The sequence below is a fragment of the Nematostella vectensis genome, chromosome 13, assembly GCF_932526225.1.
Source record: "Nematostella vectensis chromosome 13, jaNemVect1.1, whole genome shotgun sequence".
Lineage (NCBI taxonomy): Eukaryota > Metazoa > Cnidaria > Anthozoa > Actiniaria > Edwardsiidae > Nematostella > Nematostella vectensis.
Window position 1 is genome coordinate 5,979,800 of NC_064046.1, and position 22,664 is coordinate 6,002,463.

The following is a 22,664-nucleotide window of genomic DNA, read 5'->3' on the forward strand; positions in this document are numbered from 1 at the left end:
CAAAAGTATGTTTTGCTGAGGTTTTGGTTTGATAGTTGATTACTTTTTTTACGAAAAGTAAACTTGCCTTCCGTCGTGCGTCCCTCGAGTGATACAATTCGTGGTCACGAAAGTTTTCGTCTGCCTTCCTCCTGCACAGATTGCACCAGTTGGTTCTCGGCTTATAACCGGAGATCCTGCGCCCTGCATCATCAAAAACCACATAAAGCCTTGTAGGGATTTTACTTTTAGCGAGACCACCACCGTGTCCCCAGAACGAAGGTCAAGAGCAACGTTTGTCTTGGCGTGTGACTTCATTTCTGTGGTGTAAACATAGCCACGAATCTTCCGGTATATCAGCTACTCTCGATGTTTCACGGCCTACACGTCGAAGTGACGATGCATCCGAGCATTGCTCCTTTTCTTTTCTCGTTTTTTCTCCTTTTTCGCAAGATTAAACATTTTCTGTGGGTTTTCCCGAGCATCAAAGACACAGTAGCAACAACATAAACAAACCCCACAACCATCCCGCGAACGACATAACCACGACGAGTGACTTTCAAATTTAAAAACTTTTTTGGTAAATAAAGATATAAAAAGGTAAACTCAAAAAATCCAGGTAATATTATAATCCTTCTTATCCCAGCGATTTGTTGTCAGTACTTCCGCCAAAGTTGCGTCGCAAACCGGATAAAGTTTTCTTTTGAAAACACTTTCCCGCCGAAATTGCGCGCGCGCGCCACATGTCAAAGATCTGAGCATGCGCAGTCGTTTTGCATACCTATTGGTAGTCCAGACCTGGGACTCTCTTTGCGCTCTCCCAGGGAACCATGGCAACTAGGCCACAATCCCCCGCCAAAAAGGTGCTTGAAAAGGAGGGAGAGTGGCAGTGGCCATGGAACCTCCAGACCCCAAATGAAACAAGCACCACACACACCAGCGAACATGGGAGACTGATTTATTAGACTAGTTTACTGGAAGCCCCCGCTAGAACGTCGACTGGCGTGCGGATATAGGAGCGATACGCGCCGCTGGTCCAGCGACCGAGAGTCTATATCAAGTGGTCCGGTGGGCCATTGCGGGCCGCCACCGCCACCGGGCGGCTCCTATGCAGAAGCTATGGCTAGAATAGTTACCGGGAACGCCTTCGAGCTGGAGAATTTCTCTGAGCCAACTAGTAAGCTTTTGACGGGATAAGGGCTGACCTGATTCCATTTCGAACAACGAGCCGGGCGCGCCACCTCTGCGGGTGAGGTACCCTAGCACCGCCTCCACGGCGCATACAGGGGGCTTGGCTCTACCGATGAAGATGTGTGTTCCCTTTCTAAACGGGTCAGTTTTGGACGCCTACACGTGAATGCGCAGCATGGTTGGATTAGACATAGAGTCAACGGAGATGTCCGGGACACTTAAATGGAGATCTGGCGAAAAAATGCTACTACTGTTGACCGTAAACTCTGATGCGCGTAAAAAAACCGAAGTAGGCCAGGCAGCATGCGGCCCAGAACATAGCACGGTCGAACGGCGTTAAATCCAGATGCTTATGAATCATTGACATGTGCATTTACGCTAGACATGTAGACATTAATGGATGAAGATTGCAGAGAACTGGACAGGTAAGTAGCGAACAAACAAAGCGTCCATTCATCAGCGGTGCAAGGGGAACCCGACGACCGGTGAAGTTTACCGGTCTGAGAGCAGAACTCGATTAATCCTTTTTGGCCCGAAGCGTAAGACCTCCGTGTAGACTGGACTAAGCCTTGTAGTAGCAGCTCCCGACATCTGGCTTCGAGGTTGGCTGTGTTAGCTCTACCAGGACCGCCTGGGGTATTGAGGTAGGTGACGGGGCAGCCCAAGGCGCGAGTGTGAGGAAGGCCTGATAATTAAAACGAGACAGTGCGTCAGCGACGGAGTTCTCCACGCCGGGAACGTGCGCCGCAGAGAAGGAGAACCCTTGCCTGGCCGCGACTAGAAGCAGACTGCGTAGCAAATGCATAATGCTAGGAATGCGAAAAGTCCGCGAGGTCAGAATAAGGACAACCGCTTCGTTGTATGTTCTAAACATGACGTGTTGTTTCCGCCACGAATGCCCCCACACGTGAGCCGCGACGACAATGGGGAAGAGCTCCTTATACGGGATAGATTCGAGCTTTTGAGGCTCCGTCCACACGCCGTTGAACCACCTGCTGCGGTGAAAGGCCCCGTAGCCTATGGCGCCCGCCGCGTCAGATGTAACCACTGTCGTTGGTGTGGCTGCCATCCCCGGGTACAGCCAGAAGGACACGCCGTTCCACGAGGCGATGAAGTCTCCACCACTGGAGGTCAAGTCGAAGCTCTGAGTAGATGCGAATTGGATGTTGGCGGTGACGGAAGCAGCGCAGCTGGTCGATCATGCGTCAAATAAAGGTGCGGCCCGGCCAGACCACTTTGGCGGCATGATGGAGGTGGCCTATGAGGGACTCGAGTTCGTGCCTCGTGCACCATTTAAGCGATGACCATCGCTCCAGAAGACCACGAATATCGGCGAGTTTTTCCTCCGGGAGCTTAGCGATCCTATTGACGGTGTCGATCTGGATACCGAGTACAGTGAGAATGGTAGAGGGGCCCTCGCATTTCCCGGGGTGCAAGGGCAAGCCTAGCTCGCTGCACACCCTTAGAGCCGTAGCTAAATTGAGGCTACACACTGAAGAGTTGGGGGGACCCGCCATGATGAAATCATCAAGGTAGTGTACGAGGTGGGTCACCTGATAGTTGATCACCAGTATCCACTCGACCGCGGAGGCTACGCTGTTGAAAATGAAAGGGGCTGATCGAAGGCCGAAAGGCAAGGCGAGTTCTACGTAGAAGTAGTTGCGCTACTATATTTCGAGGAGGTAACGGTCTGATGGATGAACGGGGATGTTTCTGTAGGCTGCTAGAACATCAAATTCAGCTAGAAGCGCTCCGTTCCCCAGACCGTCGGCCATTTGGAGCACGTCATCCACCCCAATGTAATGGAGTGCGAAAAGGTCCCCATCGATGCCGTCATTGACGCTTGCTCCCTCTGGGTAGGATAGATCAACGATAAGTCGCCATTTTTCTGGTTGGCCCCGCTTGGGGATGACCCCGAATTGCTAATATGAAGGGCCAGCAACCCTTCCCAAATTCACTTCGTTTGCCAGGTATTCGTCTATGACGCCCGGGAACTAACTAGCAGACTTGTTGTTCTTTGTAGCCGATCTCAGAGATAGCCCACCATTGAAGCCAATCCGAAAGCCTTGGCGGATGCCGTCGATCACAAAAAGGTAATTTTTTTATCGGGGTGATCGTGCAACTCCCAAGCGAAACGGTTGGGATTGAGAGGCGTGACGGACGACACGGGGGGCAGTATGGCTGCAAAGGACACGAAAAGCACCCGTCAGGGAGAGGTTGGGTGGAGGGTGTAAAGGTAATGAGAACAATGTAAGTCCCGAATGCTTGGACCCCACTTGCTGGACGGCGAGGGCCGTATAGGTCGCAGGGGCCGCCAAAGGCCACACGGGCCGCCGAGGTCACCCGTGAAACCGCAGAAACCGCACAGGGCCGTGAAGGCCACTAGGCCGCAAAGAGCCGCCAACTAGGCCACCAGGGGCAGCAACTAGGCCACCCAGGGGGGGGGGGGGCGACTAAGCCACCAGGGGCCGCGACTAGGCCACCAAGGGCCGCAACTAGGCCGAAAGGGGCGCAACTAGGCCACCAAGGGCCACAACTTGGCCACCGGGGGCCGCACCTAGGCCGCACAGGCTGCAACTAGGCCACCACGGGCCGCAACTATAGGCCGCAAGAGCCGCAACTATAGGCCGCAACTAGGCCATCAAGGGCCGCAACTATAGGCCCCAAGGGGCCGCAACTATAGGCCGCAAGAGCCGCAATTAGGCCACCAAGGGCCGCAACTATAGGCCGCAGGGGCCGCAACTAGGCCACCAAGGGCCGCAACTATAGGCCACCAAGGGCCGCAACTAGGCCACCAAGGGCCGCAACTATAGGCCGCAAGGGCCGCAACTATAGGCCGCAGGGGCCGCAACTATAGGCCGCAGGGACCGCAAGTATAGGCCGCCAGGGCCGCAACTAGGCCACAAGGGCTGCAACTAGGCCACAAGGGCCGCAACTATAGGCCGCAGGGGCCGCAACTAGGCCACAAGGGCCGCAACTATAGGCCGCAAGGGCCGCAACTATAGGCCGCAACTAGGCCATCAAGGGCCGCAACTATAGGCCCCAAGGGGCCGCAACTATAGGCCGCAAGAGCCGCAATTAGGCCACCAAGGGCCGCAACTATAGGCCGCAGGGGCCGCAACTAGGCCTCAAGAGCCGCAACTATAGGCCGCAAGGGCTGCAACTAGGCCACCAAGGGCCGCAACTATAGGCCACCAAGGGCCGCAACTAGGCCACCAAGGGCCGCAACTATAGGCCGCAAGGGCCGCAACTATAGGCCGCAGGGGCCGCAACTATAGGCCGCAGGGACCGCAACTATAGGCCGCCAGGGCCGCAACTAGGCCACAAGGGCTGCAACTAGGCCACAAGGGCCGCAACTATAGGCCGCAGGGGCCGCAACTAGGCCACAAGGGTCGCAACTATAGGCCGCAAGGGCCGACAATACAGTAACAATAACAAGAAACAGTGACAATACAATAGCAATAACAGTAGCAATGCTAATAGCAACAGCAATAGCGATAACAAAAGACATAGCCAAGGCAACGGCCACCAGGACCGCCAGTAATATCAGCAGTGGCGATAACGAAAACAACTACAATTGCCGTAGCAGTGGCAATAGCGCTTGCAACAACCCTGACAATGGCAATAACCATAATGCTGGCAATAGCAATAACATTAAAGCTGACAATAGCAATAAAAATAATGCTGGCAATAGCAATAACAATAAAACTGGAAGTGGCAATAACACTAAAGCAGGCAATAGCAATTACAATAAAGCTGGCAATAGCAATAACAATAATACTGGCAATAGCAATAACAATAATACTGGCAATAGCAATAACAATAATACTGGCAATAGCAATAACAATAAAGCTGGCAATAGCACTAACAATAATGCTGACAATAGCAATAACAATAAAGCTGGCAATAGCAATAACACTACAGCAGGCAATAGCAATAAAAATAATACTGGCAATAGCAATAACAATAAAGCTGGCAATAGCAATAACAATAATGCTGGCAATAGCAATAACAATAATTCTGGCAATGCAATAACAATAAAACTGGCAGTGGCAATAACAACAATGCTGGCAATGCAATAACAATAAAGCTGGCAATAGCAATAACAATAATACTGGCAATAGCAATAACAATAATGCTGGCAATAGCAATAACAATAAAGCTGGCAATAGCAATAACAATAATACTGGCAACAGCAATAACAATAATACTGGCAATAGCAATAACAATAATACTGGCAATAGCAATAACAATAATACTGGCAATAGCAATAACAATAATGCTGGCAATAGCACTAACAATGATGCTGACAATAGCACTAACAATAATACTGGCAATAGCAATAACAATGATGCTGGCAATAGCAAGAACACTTCCGCAGGCAATAGCAATAACAATAATACTGGCAATAGCAATAACAATAAAGCTGGCAGTGGCAATAACAATAATGCTGGCAATAGCACTAACAATAATGCTGACAATAGCAATAACAATAAAGCTGGCAATAACAATAACACTACAGCAGGCAATACCAATAAAAATAATACTGGCAATAGCAATAACAATAATGCTGGCAATAGCAATAACAATAATGCTGGCAATAGCAATAACAATAATGCTGACAATAGCACTAACAATGATGCTGACAATAGCAATAACAATAAAGCTGGATATAGCAATAACAATAAAGCTGGCAATAGCAATAACAATAATGCTGACAATAGCAATAACAATAAAGCTGGCAGTGGCAATAACAGTAAAGTTGGCAATAGCACTAACAATAATGCTGACAATAGCAATAACAATAATGCTGGCAATAGCACTAACAATAATGCTGGCAATAGAAATAACAATAATGCTCGCAATAGCAATGACACTAAACCAGGAAATAGCAATAACACTAAAGCAGGCAATGATAAACACAGAAGCTTTGTAAGCATTCACGAATTAAAAACAAGGATTAAGTTTGGCGTTTGACAAGAAATGCAAGTGTAAGTTAACGTTTGTCTTCATCCTCGATATAAGTTTCGCAAAATAAAACTACACAAAACAAGGATATAGAATCTTAGTAGCGGAGCCAGCGCGACCGCAGGCTGCGCGCGGAGCTCCATAGGTATAGAAATATGGTATAGCTATGCGACTTGGTTTTGTGGTCATCGCGCGGGTATCCTGTGGTGTCACAATCCATCCATCCATCCAGTCAATCGTGCAACTCCCAAGCCCCCTCGGTCTTACGTTTTTACGTATTTTTATTTTTTTTTACCGCCATCAAAGTTCCTATGTTCACAGCAAAAAAGGCAGATTGAAAATAGTATTTAATGAGAAAATATGCGGATCCAAATGGGCTGAAATCTTTGAGGAACCGTTTTGTCTGAAGTACGTGCCGAAAGCAAAATCTACCCGAGTGTTCGTGAATCCCGTCCGTTGCAGCAGCAAAAAGAGGACTACTTAGAGGCTCTACACTACCATTCTAATAACATTCCTTCACGTCTATATCTATGGAGATCTATAAAGAGATCCTGAGAAGAAAGGGCCTTGGATTTATGTTTTCAGCTATAAAAATAATTCACTTGTGTCGACGAGTTTCTTGCTAGCAGAAAGTCGACAAGTTCACAGTTTACAACAAAAAGCGAACACAACCACACAAGCGACAAACAGAAAGCGACGAAAAACACTGCCAAGGCTAGTTTTGAACGACGGTTTGTATTGAGAATATCACAGTTATTTTTCTTTCATTGTTGTGCTTTTATAATGCTCGTTTATTCTAGTATTTTATTCCAAAACCAATCGCTCAAGCTAAAACACCATACCAGTTTGACGTCAAGATGTCATATCAAAGTCATCTATCACTGTTTTGATTGGCTTAAATACCATCTACTTGAATTCCGATCGGCTTATAATTTTGGAGTGCACTTGAGTGGTTTTCATTCCACTGGCAATCGCCATGAAAATGTTAAATTCGTAAATACTTACACGTTCTATAAATTCAGGCATATATTCCTCACGGTAAGTTCGCTGGCGCGCTCTTCAGATAAGGCAGTCACGCGCAAACCGACTCCTGAAAATCAGCTGCTCAGCTATCAGATTCGCAGCCCATTACTGCAGGCGTTCCTCAGCGCTCGATTTTAGGTCCCTTAATGTTTATCCTGTTTATTAATGACTTACCACTTGAAGTCTCCAACAGCGCACTCGAGATATATGCAGATGATACAACACAAGTCGCAAGTGGAAGTAGCGTTAGTGAGGTAGGTTAGTCTATTCTTACTGAAGAGCTAAAAAAGGTGAATGGATAGGCGAATGAAAACAAAATGGTTTTGAACCAAAGCAAAACCAAATCAATGCTTATCTGTAGCAAGCCAAAGTTGCGCAAATTGGCAGGAAAGGATTTGACAGTCAGCACAGAAAATGGGCAGCTTGAATGTGTAAAGTTTGGCATAAGATTAGACAACTCCTTAACCTGGGACAACCACCTCAAGTACATTCACAATAAGATCTCCAAGCGACTAGGCTTGCTAAAAAGGACAAAGAAATTCCTGTCACTTAAAGCAAGAACCCTGTCCTACTATTCCCTCATACAGCCAATATTATTACCTACCTACCTACCTACCTACCTACCTACCTACCTACCTACCTACCAACCTATCTATCTATCTACCTATCTATCTATCTATCTATCTATCTATCTATCTATCTATCTATCTATCTATCTATCTATCTATCTATCTATCTATCTATCTATCTATCTATCTATCTATCTATCTATCTATCTATCTATCTATCTATCTATCTATCTATCTATCTATCTATCTATCTATCTATCTATCTATCTATCTATCTATCTATCTATCTATCTATCTATCTATCTATCTATCTATCTATCTATCTATCTATCTATCTATCTATCTAAGAATTTAACGACAGAAATACGTAGTAGTCTAGTTACTGTTTCAATGTCACTTAGCTTGTTCGATTTATACATTTGCTTATAGAGTTTGCTTTGAGAATCCGTGATCTAAATCAAACAATTTGAGCATGACAACATCCTTTGATATTCTTCGTTCTCTCTATACTGACTGCGTTGAGATATTTAATAAAGACTGGCAAATATCATCCTGTCATTTATTGCTAAAGAAGACCTTTCTTGTCTTTATATTCTGTGTATTTAGGCTTCTCGAAGACACAGCAACTTTTTTAACATTATCATATTTACAAATAACTATATATATACTTTATATACTTATTATATATTAACTTTACAGTTACAAAAGAATTTTCTCATCGAAAATAAAAACACAAAATGCAACCCCTATTACCTATATTCCTTTTGCTTAGCTTATATTGTCTGCATCTTGAATACTATCTATTGTGTTTATTTATTTATTATTCAAATAGTTGTGAAAAGTTAATAAGGTTATAACTGGCGTGATGAAAATGTTGTTTTGAAAGAAAAAAATACCTATAATTGTTTTCACTTTTATTTAGGTAAAACCAACCAAGGACTACCCAAGGGCCATGATTGATGCTGAAGGCTGGGAGGCATGAGAATAGGCAAATGTCTTAAAGATAATAAAGTAGGGGATTTCTTACTTCGATACAGCAGTAAATGTGAAATAGGCTTTTTTAAAGCAAATACTTGCCCTCAATGATAGATCTGAAAAATTTTTTTCTATCAACCTAAAGATAATGAGGAAAGGGGAAATGTTAGGAGAGTGCTCAACCAAGTTGCTGCATTACTGATGATTTTTTTTTCAAAGCTATAGCCCAATTTCTTCCTTTTCTCTCTCTCTCTCTTGACTATTGATATTATTTGCTGTTTCCTCTCTGCACCCTAAATAAATTAAAATAGGTAATAGGTTTGAAATTAGACATTTTCAATCAATTTGTTCTCCTCCTTGCATTTAATTTTGGAGTAGCATTAGCATATGTGGATACATGGCTTCTATAAAAAAAAAAAGGCCTCCATCCTACAGGGTGGGTGCACCAATGTCTAATGCATGACTGGAGGTATGTTTGTGAATTTTAATTTCCTTGGTGATGGAGTATCACCAGTAATAAGTGATATATTAATCTTCCATATGGCACCTGAAGTGTATCTAACTGTATCATTCTATCTTTGGAATGCTGTTGCATCCATCATTTGTTTCTTTGCAAGGGCAAAGCTGGTGAGAATGTAGCTTGGATACAAGTGTACATTAATGAAACCTCTATCAAGGGGAGGGTTCTTTATTAGAGCAAGGTCCGGGGGGGTGGGGTGGGGGGCTCTCCAGAAAGATAGACGGGGGTGCTCGACCTATCTTTTATGGTATAATATTCTTACCAACTTCTATCTCTTAGGGTGTGTTTTAGGATTTTTCCGATTCTGCTATCTTTTAGGGGTTTTCACGCCCGGGGAGGAGTATTTTTCCGATTCTGCTATCTTTTAGGGTGTCTCACTTTTAGTGGTGGCCCAATCGCTTGAAATGTATTTTACAATAAACCACAAGTCAACTGATCAGTTAATACTTTCGACTTTATTGTCGGTAACATAACAATATAGGATCCGTCAGCAAATTAAAACCAGCTTTGTTTTTTTAATGCTATCTCTCAGGGTTAAAAATTCCTCTGACCACACACAATGTGCTATCTCTTAGAGGTAAGAATTGTTGTTGACCATGCCCTTAGTGTAAAATTAAGGCATGTTCTAAGTTTTAAGGCAATTTTATTGACAACATTCCACAAAAAAACTCTTTACTCGTCCCCTGTCATATCAGCCGAATTCCGAGCTACGAACAAGCAACCATTGCCTGGGCTACCTGTGCTCCTTCCCAGCGCGGTCAAGCGTAACTAATCGTCCAACGGCGTCGGTCAAGGATGCTTGTGGCTACTTTCTCGTTTTAAATACGGCTAGTGGCCAGGGAAAATAGTTTAGCTCGGATGTTTTGCCACATATCGAATGTAAGTAAACCCTGGCATAGGTCTGCGAGATAAAAATATTTTGTTTTGTTTTTTCCTCTCGAATTTCTACGATATTTGAGTGCTACCGAAAATGGCGCCTCCAACCTTGTTTCTTTCCTTAGTAGGGGGAGAGAAGTCATAAATTCCGTTAAGAACCCCCCCCCCCCAAATCGTGTATTACACGTGAATTTGACAACAACAAGGCATCTTCTTAGTTTTAAGGCAATTTTATTGACCTTTCACACACAAAAACGCTTCACTCGTCCCCTCTCAGAACAGCCGAATTCCGAGCTACGAACAAGCAACCATTGCCTGGGCTGCCTGTGCTTACACCAGTCGACATGACCAGCCACGAGGACAATCTCGTCCCCAGAGCCTTTCTCATTTCTGCGCATGCGTCGCCAAACGGAGGGCCCCCTCAGGGCTCCCTAGGCTCGCTCTGGGATGGGAAACTCCACATTTCGGAGCGCGCTGATTGGTCAATAAAAAAAACGTACCGAACTAGAAGTTTCTAACAAAAAGTGAAGTGCTCGCTGCAAGAGACTATGGAGGAGTCAGAACAAAGACACTTGTTGTACGTTTAGGTCATGGGTTGGGGATGATATGTATTTAATACAAGGAATTATTCAAACTCAACTTTTAATGAACTTCAACATAAACTGTTAACTTTTACAAGTATGAGGTAATTGTTATAATACTATAACAATGAAACAATAGTTTTAACAATGTATACAATAATTAAATATTGAATATATGCATAATCTATTTTGCCAATAATAGTATTACTAATTACGTTTCCTTGCTTACAGAGGTTTCGTTTTTATATAAAAAATATCAACTTTATAATAACAATAGAACTTTTGATATTTTGTCACTTAACTGTCTGCTTTCAGTTAGGGTCATAACTAAAATTGGAGGCATTTTGTAAATAAAGAAATTATCCAATCACAGCAGAGTACCCACCCCCTCCCCTTGGTATTTGTATGCCAAGCGATCTTCTTCTTCTTCCTGAAAGGCCCACCTCCTTCGTATACGAAGATTCTTGTGAGCGTGCATAGGTGCTTAACTTGTGCAGTGCAGGTGTTAAATTAAAATTATAATAATAAACAGTGTATAGGTGATAATAAAAAACATAACAAAACAGAATGTAGTTAGTTCAGCGGCTGCTGGCTAGATGACAAAATGGCGGCGAGTACGAATATAAAGCTTAACCGTTTCTTTTAAGCTGTTTGACACCCTGAAAAAAATATGACACATTCAATATCGAAGTACACGCACTTATATTTCGCTAAACGATGAACACAGACCCGGGAAGCACTGTCGACTCGATGCGAATGCGTTGTAATAAGCTAAAGTATAGCAACTAAAACACTTCTTGTGTCAAAGTTTCACTCTTGATACAAAATTAAATAGAGAACTTCTAACTTTGCCCCTCTGTGTTTCTATCTAAATCACGTAGTATTTTAGTTATTTTAAACTGTTCTTCAAGGCAACCACTTCATACCAGGGGTCTACTTTAAAGCCGGGAATTTTAAATCGATTTTACTACCCTGGGTACCAGAGTCTCGAGCTTCGTTTGTTTATGTGCCCTTTACTGACTCGTTGTCGCCGTCGGAGTGAAGCTCGAGACTCTGGTACACTGGGTAAGATTTTACTTAATTTTCTCAATAGTTTCACGTGTGATCAAAATGCAACAGACGTACAGTGAATGTATCAAACATTAAGTACTTATAAAAAATATGTGAAAGAGAGAGAGGGGGGGGCTTTAATGTGTAGATGCTTCCACAATATTGAACAACCTAGTATTCTGGGTGCAAGTTTATTTGTGTGACCACAGGGAGCCCACTCCAACTAAGCGCATTGTTTATTTAGCATGTGCTTTGGACTTCGTTTATAGTTTGTGAATATCAATTACGTCACGAAGTTCTCAATAAAACTTCTTCCAAATACATATGTCTTACTCTTTATTGCATCCATTCATGTTTGGAACACTTTTTTTTATACCCGTGCGTCGAATTCTTCCAGAATTACTCCACTCACATTTCGCGAAGAAAACCACCCCAAAATCATTATTATTAAGCGAAAATAAGCAAATATTTGGTCGCTTGGAGCTCTGCTTTTAGCCAATTTTAGAAAAAAAAATCATCATTTGTCATCCTTTGGCAGTTTAAGGTGGACGATAAATCAATAAAAGAGGGGGGTAGGAACTAAAACGGGGAGGGGGAATATTGCTCAGTGATTATCCAATAATCATCTCTACAGTTTATTCACTTTATTTGTCAAAGTGTCAAATATTTACAAATATCTTTGCTATAGATTGTTGAACCATAGACGAGCTACTATGCCCTATGACAAAGTCTTGATATATTCCCTTTTTATCTGGTAATAAAAGAGACTTAAAATACATGGTAAATACATGCGGCAAAATTTCTTGGGTGGCTGGCGACCAGATTATTTGATATTGTTTGAAATTTTCCGATAAAGGGTTTCTAAAACTCCTTTTTACATAGAAGCATGTTCCTGAATTGCTCTCGAAACTCGCCCTTTACCAGAGCGTATGCAAAGAAGTTCGCTGCAGAGTTCACGTATCGGGAAACATCTGCTATTTTATAGAGGAATTCACTTGTTTTGCACGAATCTATCGTTTTACAAAGAAAATAACTCATGTCTATCACATTACATGAGATGAAAATGCCAACTACTTTTGCCACAGAAACTAGACTCGCTTGTCTAGAGATGTTTTTGCTAACATTTTGTGAGGTCTTTTCTGTGTTTGGTCTTGGTTTGGGGCATTTTGCCTTTATCACTTTTCGATGGCGTCTTACAACAACTGTTATCCTGGCGTATGTATAAATCATGAACAGAATCAGCAGAAGAAATAAAATAATAAAGAACAAGTCATATAATGATTTCCCATCTTTAACAACTTAAAGTTTGTATAGCAACCTGGGAATTACTACCCTGGTCCCAGAGCCTCGAGCGTCTCTCTATTCAGTGGCCAGCGAGGTTGGCCACTATTCAGTGGCCAGCGAGGTTGGCCACTAAATAGAGACACACGAGGCTCTGGAACCAGGGTAGGGAATTACAAGTGCGACCCCAAAACACCATGCCCCAGCGATAAGATACAGGCATTTTGACCGAGTCATAAACTGTCTATAGCGGAAAGGGTGTACCACGGCTAGGTAGCGGTTAGAATATCATACAACATAGGAATGAAGTCACTCTGGCCATTTCTGTGGTACAGCAAATGCTCTTCGCAGAAATTCCATTAATTAATATTACTTTTCTCTTTATTATTTTGATTTCTCGCTTATTATTTCTGAAGTTCGCAATATCCTGCGAGAAGATTCGGCGAATCTACATAACAGCTACTAAATACCATCCGTCACTTATACTTTAAATTAGGCCTATAAGAGCGCAGTTAGCCTGCTTGTAGGCGGTACTCGGTGTTATTATTGCGGAATACCCTCTCCGCTCGCTCGCCCCCAGCAACCAGATGGCGCCCGATCACCGAACCGGAGAGGGTTTTCCGCAATAATAACACCGAGTACCAAGAGCGCATTTTCATATTCAATTTTGCACGTTTTTATTGGCCAATTTTAAAATGCTTCCGATTACCGCTTACTATTATTATTATTATTATTCTTTTTTTTTTTTGGGGGGGGGGGGCGCTTATTGGATAGGGGGCGCTTATTGGGGAAGGAGCCCTTCAAGTGGTGCTTTTGTTGGGATCTTTTTAGGGGGGGGGAGGCGGGCGTGTATTGGGGAGGGGGAACTTATTCAAAGCAGGCGCTTATTCGAATCTACGGTCTGTCATCTCACTGCAAGGCGATGAGCAATACAAGAGCGCAAAACTCTAACAACAAAATAGGCATGTTGGTGATGTGTTGCCATGTAACATAAGCATGTTGCTTTTGTGTTGCCATGTTGAGTATGTTGATAGTGTTTTGCCATGTGCGTTTCCATGTAACATATGCATGTGGCTTGTGCGTTGCCGTGTTGTCTCAGCATGTTGCTTGTGTGTTGCCATATTGAGTAAACTTGTCAGTGGTGTGTTGCCATATTGAGTAAACATGTTCGTTGTGTGTAGTAGTGAGTTAGCATGTTGGCAGTGGGTTGTCGTGTAGTCTCAGCATGCTGGTTGCGTGTTGCCATATAGAATAAGCATGTTGGAGGTGTGTTGCCATGTTGCCATGTGTGTCGCTATGTTTCCATGTAAAAACATGTTGGTGGTTGATTGCCATGTTGTCTCAGCATCTTGGCGGTGCGGTTGGCTGCCCCCCTGGTGAGATGTTTCTCATCTTATAGTAGCCGGTCACTTGTCCAGGGACTTCAGCAAGCACTTCCTTGGCCAGAGCAGCCGAGCTGAGCTGTTGGTTGGTCTTAGATTCAAATTCAAATTATTTATGGTAACGGATTTGAGAATAAATAAAACTCTACACAACTTAAAAATATTTAAAGGTTTTTTATGCAGCAAACCGATATCTTACTCACGTTTTTAAATTTTCTGAAGGGCACAAACTGAACGATGTCTCTTTGGGCAGTAGATCCTTCAGATCTCAGGCTAAAAGAGATAGAAACACAGCAGTCTTTCATGCACACATTAAACTGACCACTACAAGTTAAATACATATAACATTTAGATATTATAATGTAATCATCATCGTCTTACGTGGTGTTGGTATAAATTGCAATAGTTTACTTACAGTCCATCATCAGCGTCTAATTCTTCCATCATCTCAAAGTCAGCTGACCCTACGCCCACAATAATGATTGACATGGGTAGTCCCGAGGCCTGTACGATGGCTCGCTTGGTCTGATCCATGTCTGAGATGACACCGTCCGTCAGGATCAGGAGGATGTAGTAATTCTGTTTAAAACAACAATGTCGTGACCCTCTTATACTCATGCAGACGTGGTTTGCTGGCTCGAATGTGTTAAGTCTAAGACACACTAGGCGATTTTATACGCTAGTATGAGAGAATTTCAATCGGCGGATGAAAATCGCCAGTCTGTCTGCTGCCGCGGCGGCGAATTCGCCGATATCTAGGTCTACATCCGATAATGGCGATCAAATTCGCCGATATCCAGGTCTACTTATTTTTTGTCCTCTTCGTGGCATCGTAATTACTCGATTTTGTGTAACATTCTCTCTTCTGAAGAAGCCGATGTTTATGAAATGTACCGCTGGAACAAGAACCTATAGAAAATGTTTTTAATTAATTAGACATTTCGATTGTGCTAAAGGTCATTACTCGGAAAATATGATAGTAATTAGTTCTCCATATCAATTGTTCTAAAAGTCATTACTAGAACGAGGAAAGTTACATTGTACTAAAAGCCAGATTGCGTATTGTACGAATAAAGAATGCTATTCAACTCTCATGTTCATGTTCAGAAATAATGGGATTTTCGACAAAGAAAAGGTATAAAAACAGTGAGTTTGTCATTGAACGAAACATCAATTTTTACATTGAAGATGGTTTGTATGAAAAAGCAAAACAATTTTTAAAGCAAAAGAAGGAGCGCATTAGTGATGATCCAATAGTTCTGTCGTCTGCCGACGAAAATACTATAAAACGGAAGAAATGGTCCTATGCCAACGGGAAGGTATGGTCAAGTGACAGGAAGGAGGTTGCTTGCAAGGCCAACATCTATGACGCATTGAAATGCGCCCAAATCAATTAATTAAATAAAAATATCTTATACACAGTTTTGTTACGTAAAGTTTATTTTAACAAAGTCTTACCCAACCATTCCCTAACCCTAACCCCAACGTACTTATCAAAAAAGAATGCCTGGTACATTTGAGGTCTTCCAGATTTTGCACTGGTTGGAGAATTTCCAACTGGTTGTAAAATTTCTAACTAGTTGAAAAATTTCCAACTGGTTGGTAAAAATTCCAACCAAAATGAATTTCCAACCACAACACACACATATAAAAGGACTGCTATGCTGCTAAACGATTAATAGAATCGCGCAACATGCGCACCCATACATAAAGTAACAGTGTTGCACGATTCGAAAGGTCGCGCTGTATAATGCGTAAGGTCCCTATGTCAATGTCCATAAGGACATATACTAAATACAGAACAATACACCTTCTCTCAAACTCATTGATGCGTATGGTTGCTGTGTCGGAGCGTAAGGTAATGCACTGCTTTGCTACTAAACGATAGAGTCGCGCACCATGCGCACACCCATACATAAAGTGACATTATTGCACAATTAGAAAGCTCGCTATACCAATAAACAGCATAAGGACATATGTATACTGCATACAGTATAACGCTTCGTATTATTATGCGTATGATGATTGCTGTTTCGGCGGTAAGATGCGTACGGTTGTTGTGTCACATACTCACTGATGCGTACGGTTGTTGTGTCACATACTCACTGATGCGTAGGGTTTATGTGTCACATACTCACTGATGCGTACGGTTGTTGTGTCACATACTCACTGATGCGTACGGTTGTTGTGTCACATACTACTGATGCGTACGGTTGTTGTGTCACATACTCACTGATGCGTACGGTTGTTGTGTCACATACTCACTGATGCGTACGGTTGTTGTGTCACATACTCACTGATGCGTACGGTTGTTGTGTCACATACTCACTGATGCGTAGGGTTGTTGTGTCACATACTCACTGATGCGTACGGTTGTTGTGTCACATACTCACTGATGCGTAGGGTTGTTGTGTCACATACTCACTGATGCGTACGGTTGTTGTGTCACATACTCACTGATGCGTAGAGTTGTTGTGTCACATACTCACTGATGCGTAGGGTTGTTGTGCTGCGGCCTGAGCGTACATCGCCACGTTGCTGATGATGGGAGCGATGTTCGTTGGGCCGTACAGGGTGACCTGGCGCACGCACTGCTGGTATGCCTCGATAAGACCCTGCAGACCTAAAGGGGCACAGCTAAGCAAAGAGCTCCCATCACGAACAAACGCACGATATGGAGGGCCTGAAAAGCTTTGAGAACAGCAAAGGGAGCAACAATACAAGAAAGTTTACAATTAAAGAATGTCGATCACTCACTTATTTGTTATTTCTATTATTGTAAATACAGCGGTTTATTCGCGAGAAAACTTCAAAATACCAATCTAAGAATGAAGTATATTACGTTATTGACGAAATTTGATTGAAGACAAAGGAGAATGAGAAGACAATGAAGAAGAAAAAGAAAACGAATAACACATTCGCATCACTCACCCGCACAGAAGGGATTTGTGTGGTTGAAATTCAAGGCAAACTGATGAGACACCTGGAAGCAAAACACAAACGATGAGCATTAGTGATGAACGGGAGGAGGTTGGGTAACGTAACGGCCAATTCTTTTATAACAAACTTATCCTAATTCATAGTTTTCAAAGACTTCTAAATCATACACTTTTCATTATTTTAAAATTACACAGATACCTACCATATTGTTAGGTGGGACCTTAGCACCAAAACCAAATGCCGGGAAGAGCTTGTCACTAAAAAAACACCACAAACTTTGTCATGATAGCCTACTGTGGTCTAGCCTGCCTTTGCTGACATAGCTGCTACCAATGTTCTCATTGTTGTTGTGGTTGCTGCTGCTGCTTTTCAAACTCGCAGCTGTTGTCATGCTGCCCTATCTCCACAATGATTGCTACTGCTTCTGCTAAATTTTACAAATCGCGTAGCAAACTAAAACTACCCGTTATAGTCTTTCATGATCTAAGAAACACTAGCACTAGCTTAGTTACTAAAGTAGATGATGATAACATTCCATTATCATTGTTGCTATTGCAGTTTTGTTGCTGATACTATCAGGCATATCTCACCTGTCATAGTCTTGTATGATCTCACCAACAGCAGTCAGAGCCTGGCAGTACTCGTTGGGCGCATATGGATTGATGTAATGCAGTGATGTAGGGCTTGCAGGGTTGCCATTTGAACCAGTGAAGTCTATCCCAACCTGATAAACCCAGAGGATAGAATGAAATGCCGCAAACACCCAGAGCCTTTCCCTTAACAGTGTAAACTAAAAAGACCACATTTGATTATCTCCTCAGTGAGAAAGGCATATTTACAAGAATGTATTGGTATGGTATTGGTATATACATGAATGTGTCATGGTATTTTGATAAAACTCACCGTGAAGTTGATCTGACATCCTCCTTGGATGAAATCAAGGAATGAAGCTACTCTGACAACCTATCCAAAAACATGGCATTTATTCCGGGATAGTCATCACACTACAGTGGTAGACACATTACAGTGATAGATAGTGATAGTTTTTGAAGGATGTTATTTTAAGTTGTAAAAATATTCGCTATGGACTTTCCATGATGGCTTCTCATCACCATTTGTAATGTTTAAAGGGTATACTATTAAAAAAGAGTTTATGCAACTCTGGAATGAGTTACTGCAACCTAAGAGTATCTTACTTGACATGAAGATAGGAAGATGACACCAGAATTTTTGTAGTTCTTTTTTTTCTTTCTTTTCTTCTCATTGATGCATGGCCATTGTAGCTAAGTGAAACAAAGAGAAACTTATTTACTATAGTCTAAGTCACTATGACAGAGAAGTTCAGTGGGTATGGTGAAAAAAGAGAAATTAATTTGCTTAGTTATATAATACTTTTTCCATGGTCATGCTACATTATGAGGTAAAGACTTATACATCCTTTTATGCCTGCGGGTTGTGTTTTTCAAGTTTAAATGGAATCCAAGTAATCCTTAATGAGATGTAGCATATTTTCCCATGCTCCTTGACATGTGAAGTAGAGACTGCCAACCTATACATCCTTTTATGCCTGGGGGTTGTGTTTTTCAAGTTTAAATGGAATCCAAGTAATCCTTAATGAGATGTAGCATATTTCCCCATGGTCCTTGACATGTGAAGTAGAGACTGCCAACCTATACATCCTTTTTATGACATGGGGGTTGTGTTTTGCAGTGAAATCCAAGTAATTTGTGCTGAACTGCTGAATATTCTCTGAAAGTCATGTAATATATGATATTATGACTTTCGCTTTGTAATCTGGTCATGTTGTTTAATTAAGTAAAGTAATTTGTGCTGGATATCAGCTATTTCCCCACTATCAAATGATATGTGTGACGTCATGACGTTTGGTTGATTTGAAAGGTTCGGGGTGGCAACAGGTTTGTGTTGTGAGAGTTTTTTATTTTACCAAACCCTGGTAAAATAATAACAGCTATTCAGATCATAGCTTTTGGGGTCCCAGGTTTTAGGTTTCAGGTCTTCGTTTCATAGATAAACCATACCTCAGCACCACCTTGTTGACAGGTAGACAGTTCTCTTAAAGTAGTTGTGAATGTTCCAATAAGATCATGACTGCCATCATCATCCCAATCATAACAGTTAACCTGAGAGATATCACATGAGATAGCTGTAAAAATAGCGGCGGAAAGACAAGAACAATACAAACACCAACAAAAACATTGTAAATGAGATAGGGCCATAAAAAAGGGGAGGGGAAAAGGAGGGTGAAAAAAAGAGATAGAAATTTATATGAAGAAGGGGAAAGGAGAAAAAGGAAAAAGTAATGAATAGAGGGCGGCAATGAGGATTAGGAAATAGAGGTGAGAGGAAAAAAAGGGCAGCATTACCTTGAGGACTCTATCATAGTCACCATTACATAACTGTTGACTTGAAATGTGAATAGGTTTCCACTTTGGATTCAAATTATTTGACACCACCTTTAAAATGAAAAATAGCATAATATTACAAAAAAAACTGATAAAAAAATTACAAATAATTATTGAAGTCTGCATAACACTACAAACATCAACTAAATACCAATGGATATTTTTTTTCTTCTTTACAGTACTTACCTCTGTTCTGTGGACAACAACAAAGCTTCCATCCTCTTTTGCTCTGGAGAATTCTAAGTATGGATCAGACTTCCCAAAGAAATCCTGAAATAAGGAAAAAAATAAAGTTAAGGTCTCGGTAAAGGCGTATGTCTGCGGAAATTTTTTTCGTTGCAGAAAATATAACGAATCAGAGTTGGAACTCTCATTTCTGGCAAAATTTGGACATGAAAAGTGCTATACAAGTGATCTCCAGTTGAAAATCGAAAATTCCTCACACACTTTATGACATGGAATAATTATCTATCAGATTCCTTAAAATTTGAAGGCGATATCTTAGAGCATGTTGCGAGGTTACGCCCGACAAGCTCGAGTTCTTGCCTCAAAATAATATGCTAAAACAGTCAAAGATTTGGCGTAAATTCACAGTCAACAGGTCATGGGAAACAGCAAAGGGCCATTTCAGCCATCTTAGAATGCAATTTATGAAAAAAAACAGACAGTGGTGTCAAATTAACCTTTATCAAGACCTCAAGTTGATATGTCTGAAACAGCTGCCTATCTTAGCACTTTTATATATTTTCACACGACAAAGGACCTTGTTCCATAAAGCCTGGACAAGTCTTATCCACCAAATAAATTCTTTAACTATAAATGTTCCAAAGCCTGATTAAATGTTATTGGATAAAGTTATTCAGTAATAAGAGATAAAATAACTTTTTTTTTACCCAGTGGATAGCGCAACAATAACTTTTCATTATATTGAAATAAAACTAATTGTTCCTTACTAAGTTTATACTTGAGAACACTAACAAACACTAACAAAATGGTTATCCATGCACACTTTAAACAAATTTAAAAAAATAACAATTTATTCTGGTTTTGCTGTCTCCACAATTTAGTAAAGACACAAGGGTAGTACCTTGTTATCCAGTTTTTGTGCTCTGAACACCATTTGAACCTCATCATTTGTACCAGCAACTTCTTCTGTAGTCACCTTTAAAAAGAAAATATTTAAAATAAAATCAATTTACTAAAGCAAGCTCGCATCAGGGGGGGCATAAGATTCAATGCAAAATAGACATCAAAGAACATATTTGGATTAGTGATTTGATAACTCACTGTCATATTCCCAGCTGGTTTTCCTGATGGTATTTTTAAATTATGTGTATAAGTTGCAGAAGATACCAACTGAAATGATCAAAATAACCAGTTATCTAAAAATACCAAGTACGGCCAGGGCTGTAGCTAGCACAGAGGAAAGGTTGGCAGCCGACATATTGGCAAAGACATATGAAAAAATAGTGCCTAACCCCAAAGCAAATAAAAGAAATATCTGAGGTTTTACCCAATCACCACCCCCACCCCAAACAAAGTTTACTAGCTAGGAACTTGAAAGTATAGTACTAACAAACAACTAAATAACAAAAAAATTAAGCTTTTTAGGGATAAAGGTAAATACAGTTGTATACATTGTCATAGGACAATGCACTAGCAATACTACATTGACCTATGACATTGACCTTTGTTGAATTAATTTTAAACTATTAGTGTGCAGGCGTTACCTGTCCCAGGGTGCACTGCATTTCCCCTAAAAAGTCTGCATTTTTAAGACTTCCTGATGCACTATCAATATCATACACCATAAACTTAAGCTTTTGCAACTCCTCAAAAAAATAATCCACAACTATTGTAGTAGAGAAGTTGGGATTAAGTGTGTTTTCCAGTCTTTCAGTTCTTCCAACCTAGAAGGCATAAAGAAAATTGTGCATGGTAAGTTCAACTGTTTCCATGCAAAAGAGAGAAAAAAACTTGATTGAAGGTCTTACTATCACCATCACCAACACCACCATCCTCATCATCATCATAATCACCATCAACATCATTGTCATCATCATCATCACCACCATTCAGTTTCCTCAGCATGAGATATCCCACACCCAGGGCCATAGCAAGGGGTGGGGCACTGGGGGCATGCCCCCCTCTAATGTTTTCAAAAACCATACCATAGGCAAATGACCAGTCAGGGCGTGGCTGTACCCCTAATATTTTCTTAATGTTTCTGTATCATCACCCCATAATGCTTCAAGCCCTGCTGCGGCACTGCACCACACCAGCTATTGCATTGCATTTGAACAATGTCTTCATGCATATTACAAACATCAGCAATAGATAGAAATATTTCATGGAATTCCCTCCTGGAACCCCCGGGAGCAGTACCCCTCCCCTCCCTTATGAACCCCGTGTCTGCACATACCTCCTCCCAGTTGTTGTGTCTCAGCATCATCACCACTACGAGCGGATCAGACTTGGACATCACGTCCTTATCAATGAGGTTTTTGCAAGAGATGTTGAGTTGCACTCTAGAAAGGCACTGAGCTGTGGCAGGAGGGGCTCCTGGACCGCTTGTTGGGTAGGGACAGTTTCTGTAAGCTTGCATTTTTGAATTCTTGCTTGTGAATGGTGTTCTACTCTTTGAAAGTCTCTGTTTGATTGTCGACTAGGAGAACTATCTGCAATCACTACAGTTTGACACTTTTGAAAATAGCTTATCAAGGAACATAAGATTTCCGCTAAAATCCGGCGATAAAAGAGTGTTACTTCTGCAGATTATGGCAAATTTATCGCCCACGACAACCTTTTCCACTGGGGCGCTTCCGCTTGCACCGATTAAACTACCAGCGGTATCACACAAAAGTAAAATACTTCATGTTTGCGAAGTCACAGCTTTACTACTTGAA

General features: G+C 41.8%; 2 protein-coding genes and 2 long non-coding RNA genes across 6 annotated transcripts; 2 read left to right on the forward strand and 2 right to left on the reverse strand.

The window, feature by feature from the left end:
- Positions 1–1,732: 1,732 nt before the first annotated feature.
- Positions 1,733–2,687, reverse strand: LOC116601584. Its single transcript, XM_048721057.1, has 2 exons — positions 2,461–2,687; positions 1,733–2,360 (listed from the first exon to the last, which is right to left on the reverse strand). Exons 1-2 carry the CDS (start codon positions 2,685–2,687, stop codon positions 1,733–1,735), a joined length of 855 nt encoding a protein of 284 aa, XP_048577014.1.
- A 3,584-nt stretch (positions 2,688–6,271) lies between these two features.
- On the forward strand, positions 6,272–8,849 carry LOC125559143. The gene is made up of 2 exons (XR_007306378.1): positions 6,272–7,415; positions 8,653–8,849. It is a non-coding gene; the product is annotated as an uncharacterized LOC125559143 (long non-coding RNA).
- A 4,994-nt stretch (positions 8,850–13,843) lies between these two features.
- LOC5518067 (copine-3) lies at positions 13,844–22,611 on the reverse strand. Of its 3 annotated transcripts, none has more exons than XM_048721180.1 (16): positions 22,181–22,610; positions 21,489–21,668; positions 21,046–21,114; positions 20,846–20,920; positions 19,945–20,028; positions 19,720–19,809; positions 19,375–19,476; positions 18,532–18,618; positions 18,239–18,298; positions 17,926–18,059; positions 17,538–17,592; positions 17,327–17,378; positions 16,885–17,018; positions 14,811–14,974; positions 14,599–14,668; positions 13,844–14,474 (listed from the first exon to the last, which is right to left on the reverse strand). In XM_048721180.1, exons 1-16 carry the CDS (start codon positions 22,361–22,363, stop codon positions 14,355–14,357), a joined length of 1,659 nt encoding a protein of 552 aa, XP_048577137.1. In that variant the 5' UTR covers positions 22,364–22,610; the 3' UTR covers positions 13,844–14,354. The 3 variants fall into 3 exon arrangements, with proteins under 3 accessions (XP_048577137.1, XP_032218422.2, XP_048577138.1); XM_032362531.2 differs by having other exon boundaries at positions 13,844–14,486; XM_048721181.1 differs by lacking the exon at positions 13,844–14,474 and having other exon boundaries at positions 14,613–14,668; positions 16,881–17,018; positions 22,181–22,611.
- Positions 15,631–15,788, forward strand: LOC125559151. Its single transcript, XR_007306382.1, has 2 exons — positions 15,631–15,719; positions 15,751–15,788. It is a non-coding gene; the product is annotated as an uncharacterized LOC125559151 (long non-coding RNA).
- Positions 22,612–22,664: the final 53 nt, after the last annotated feature.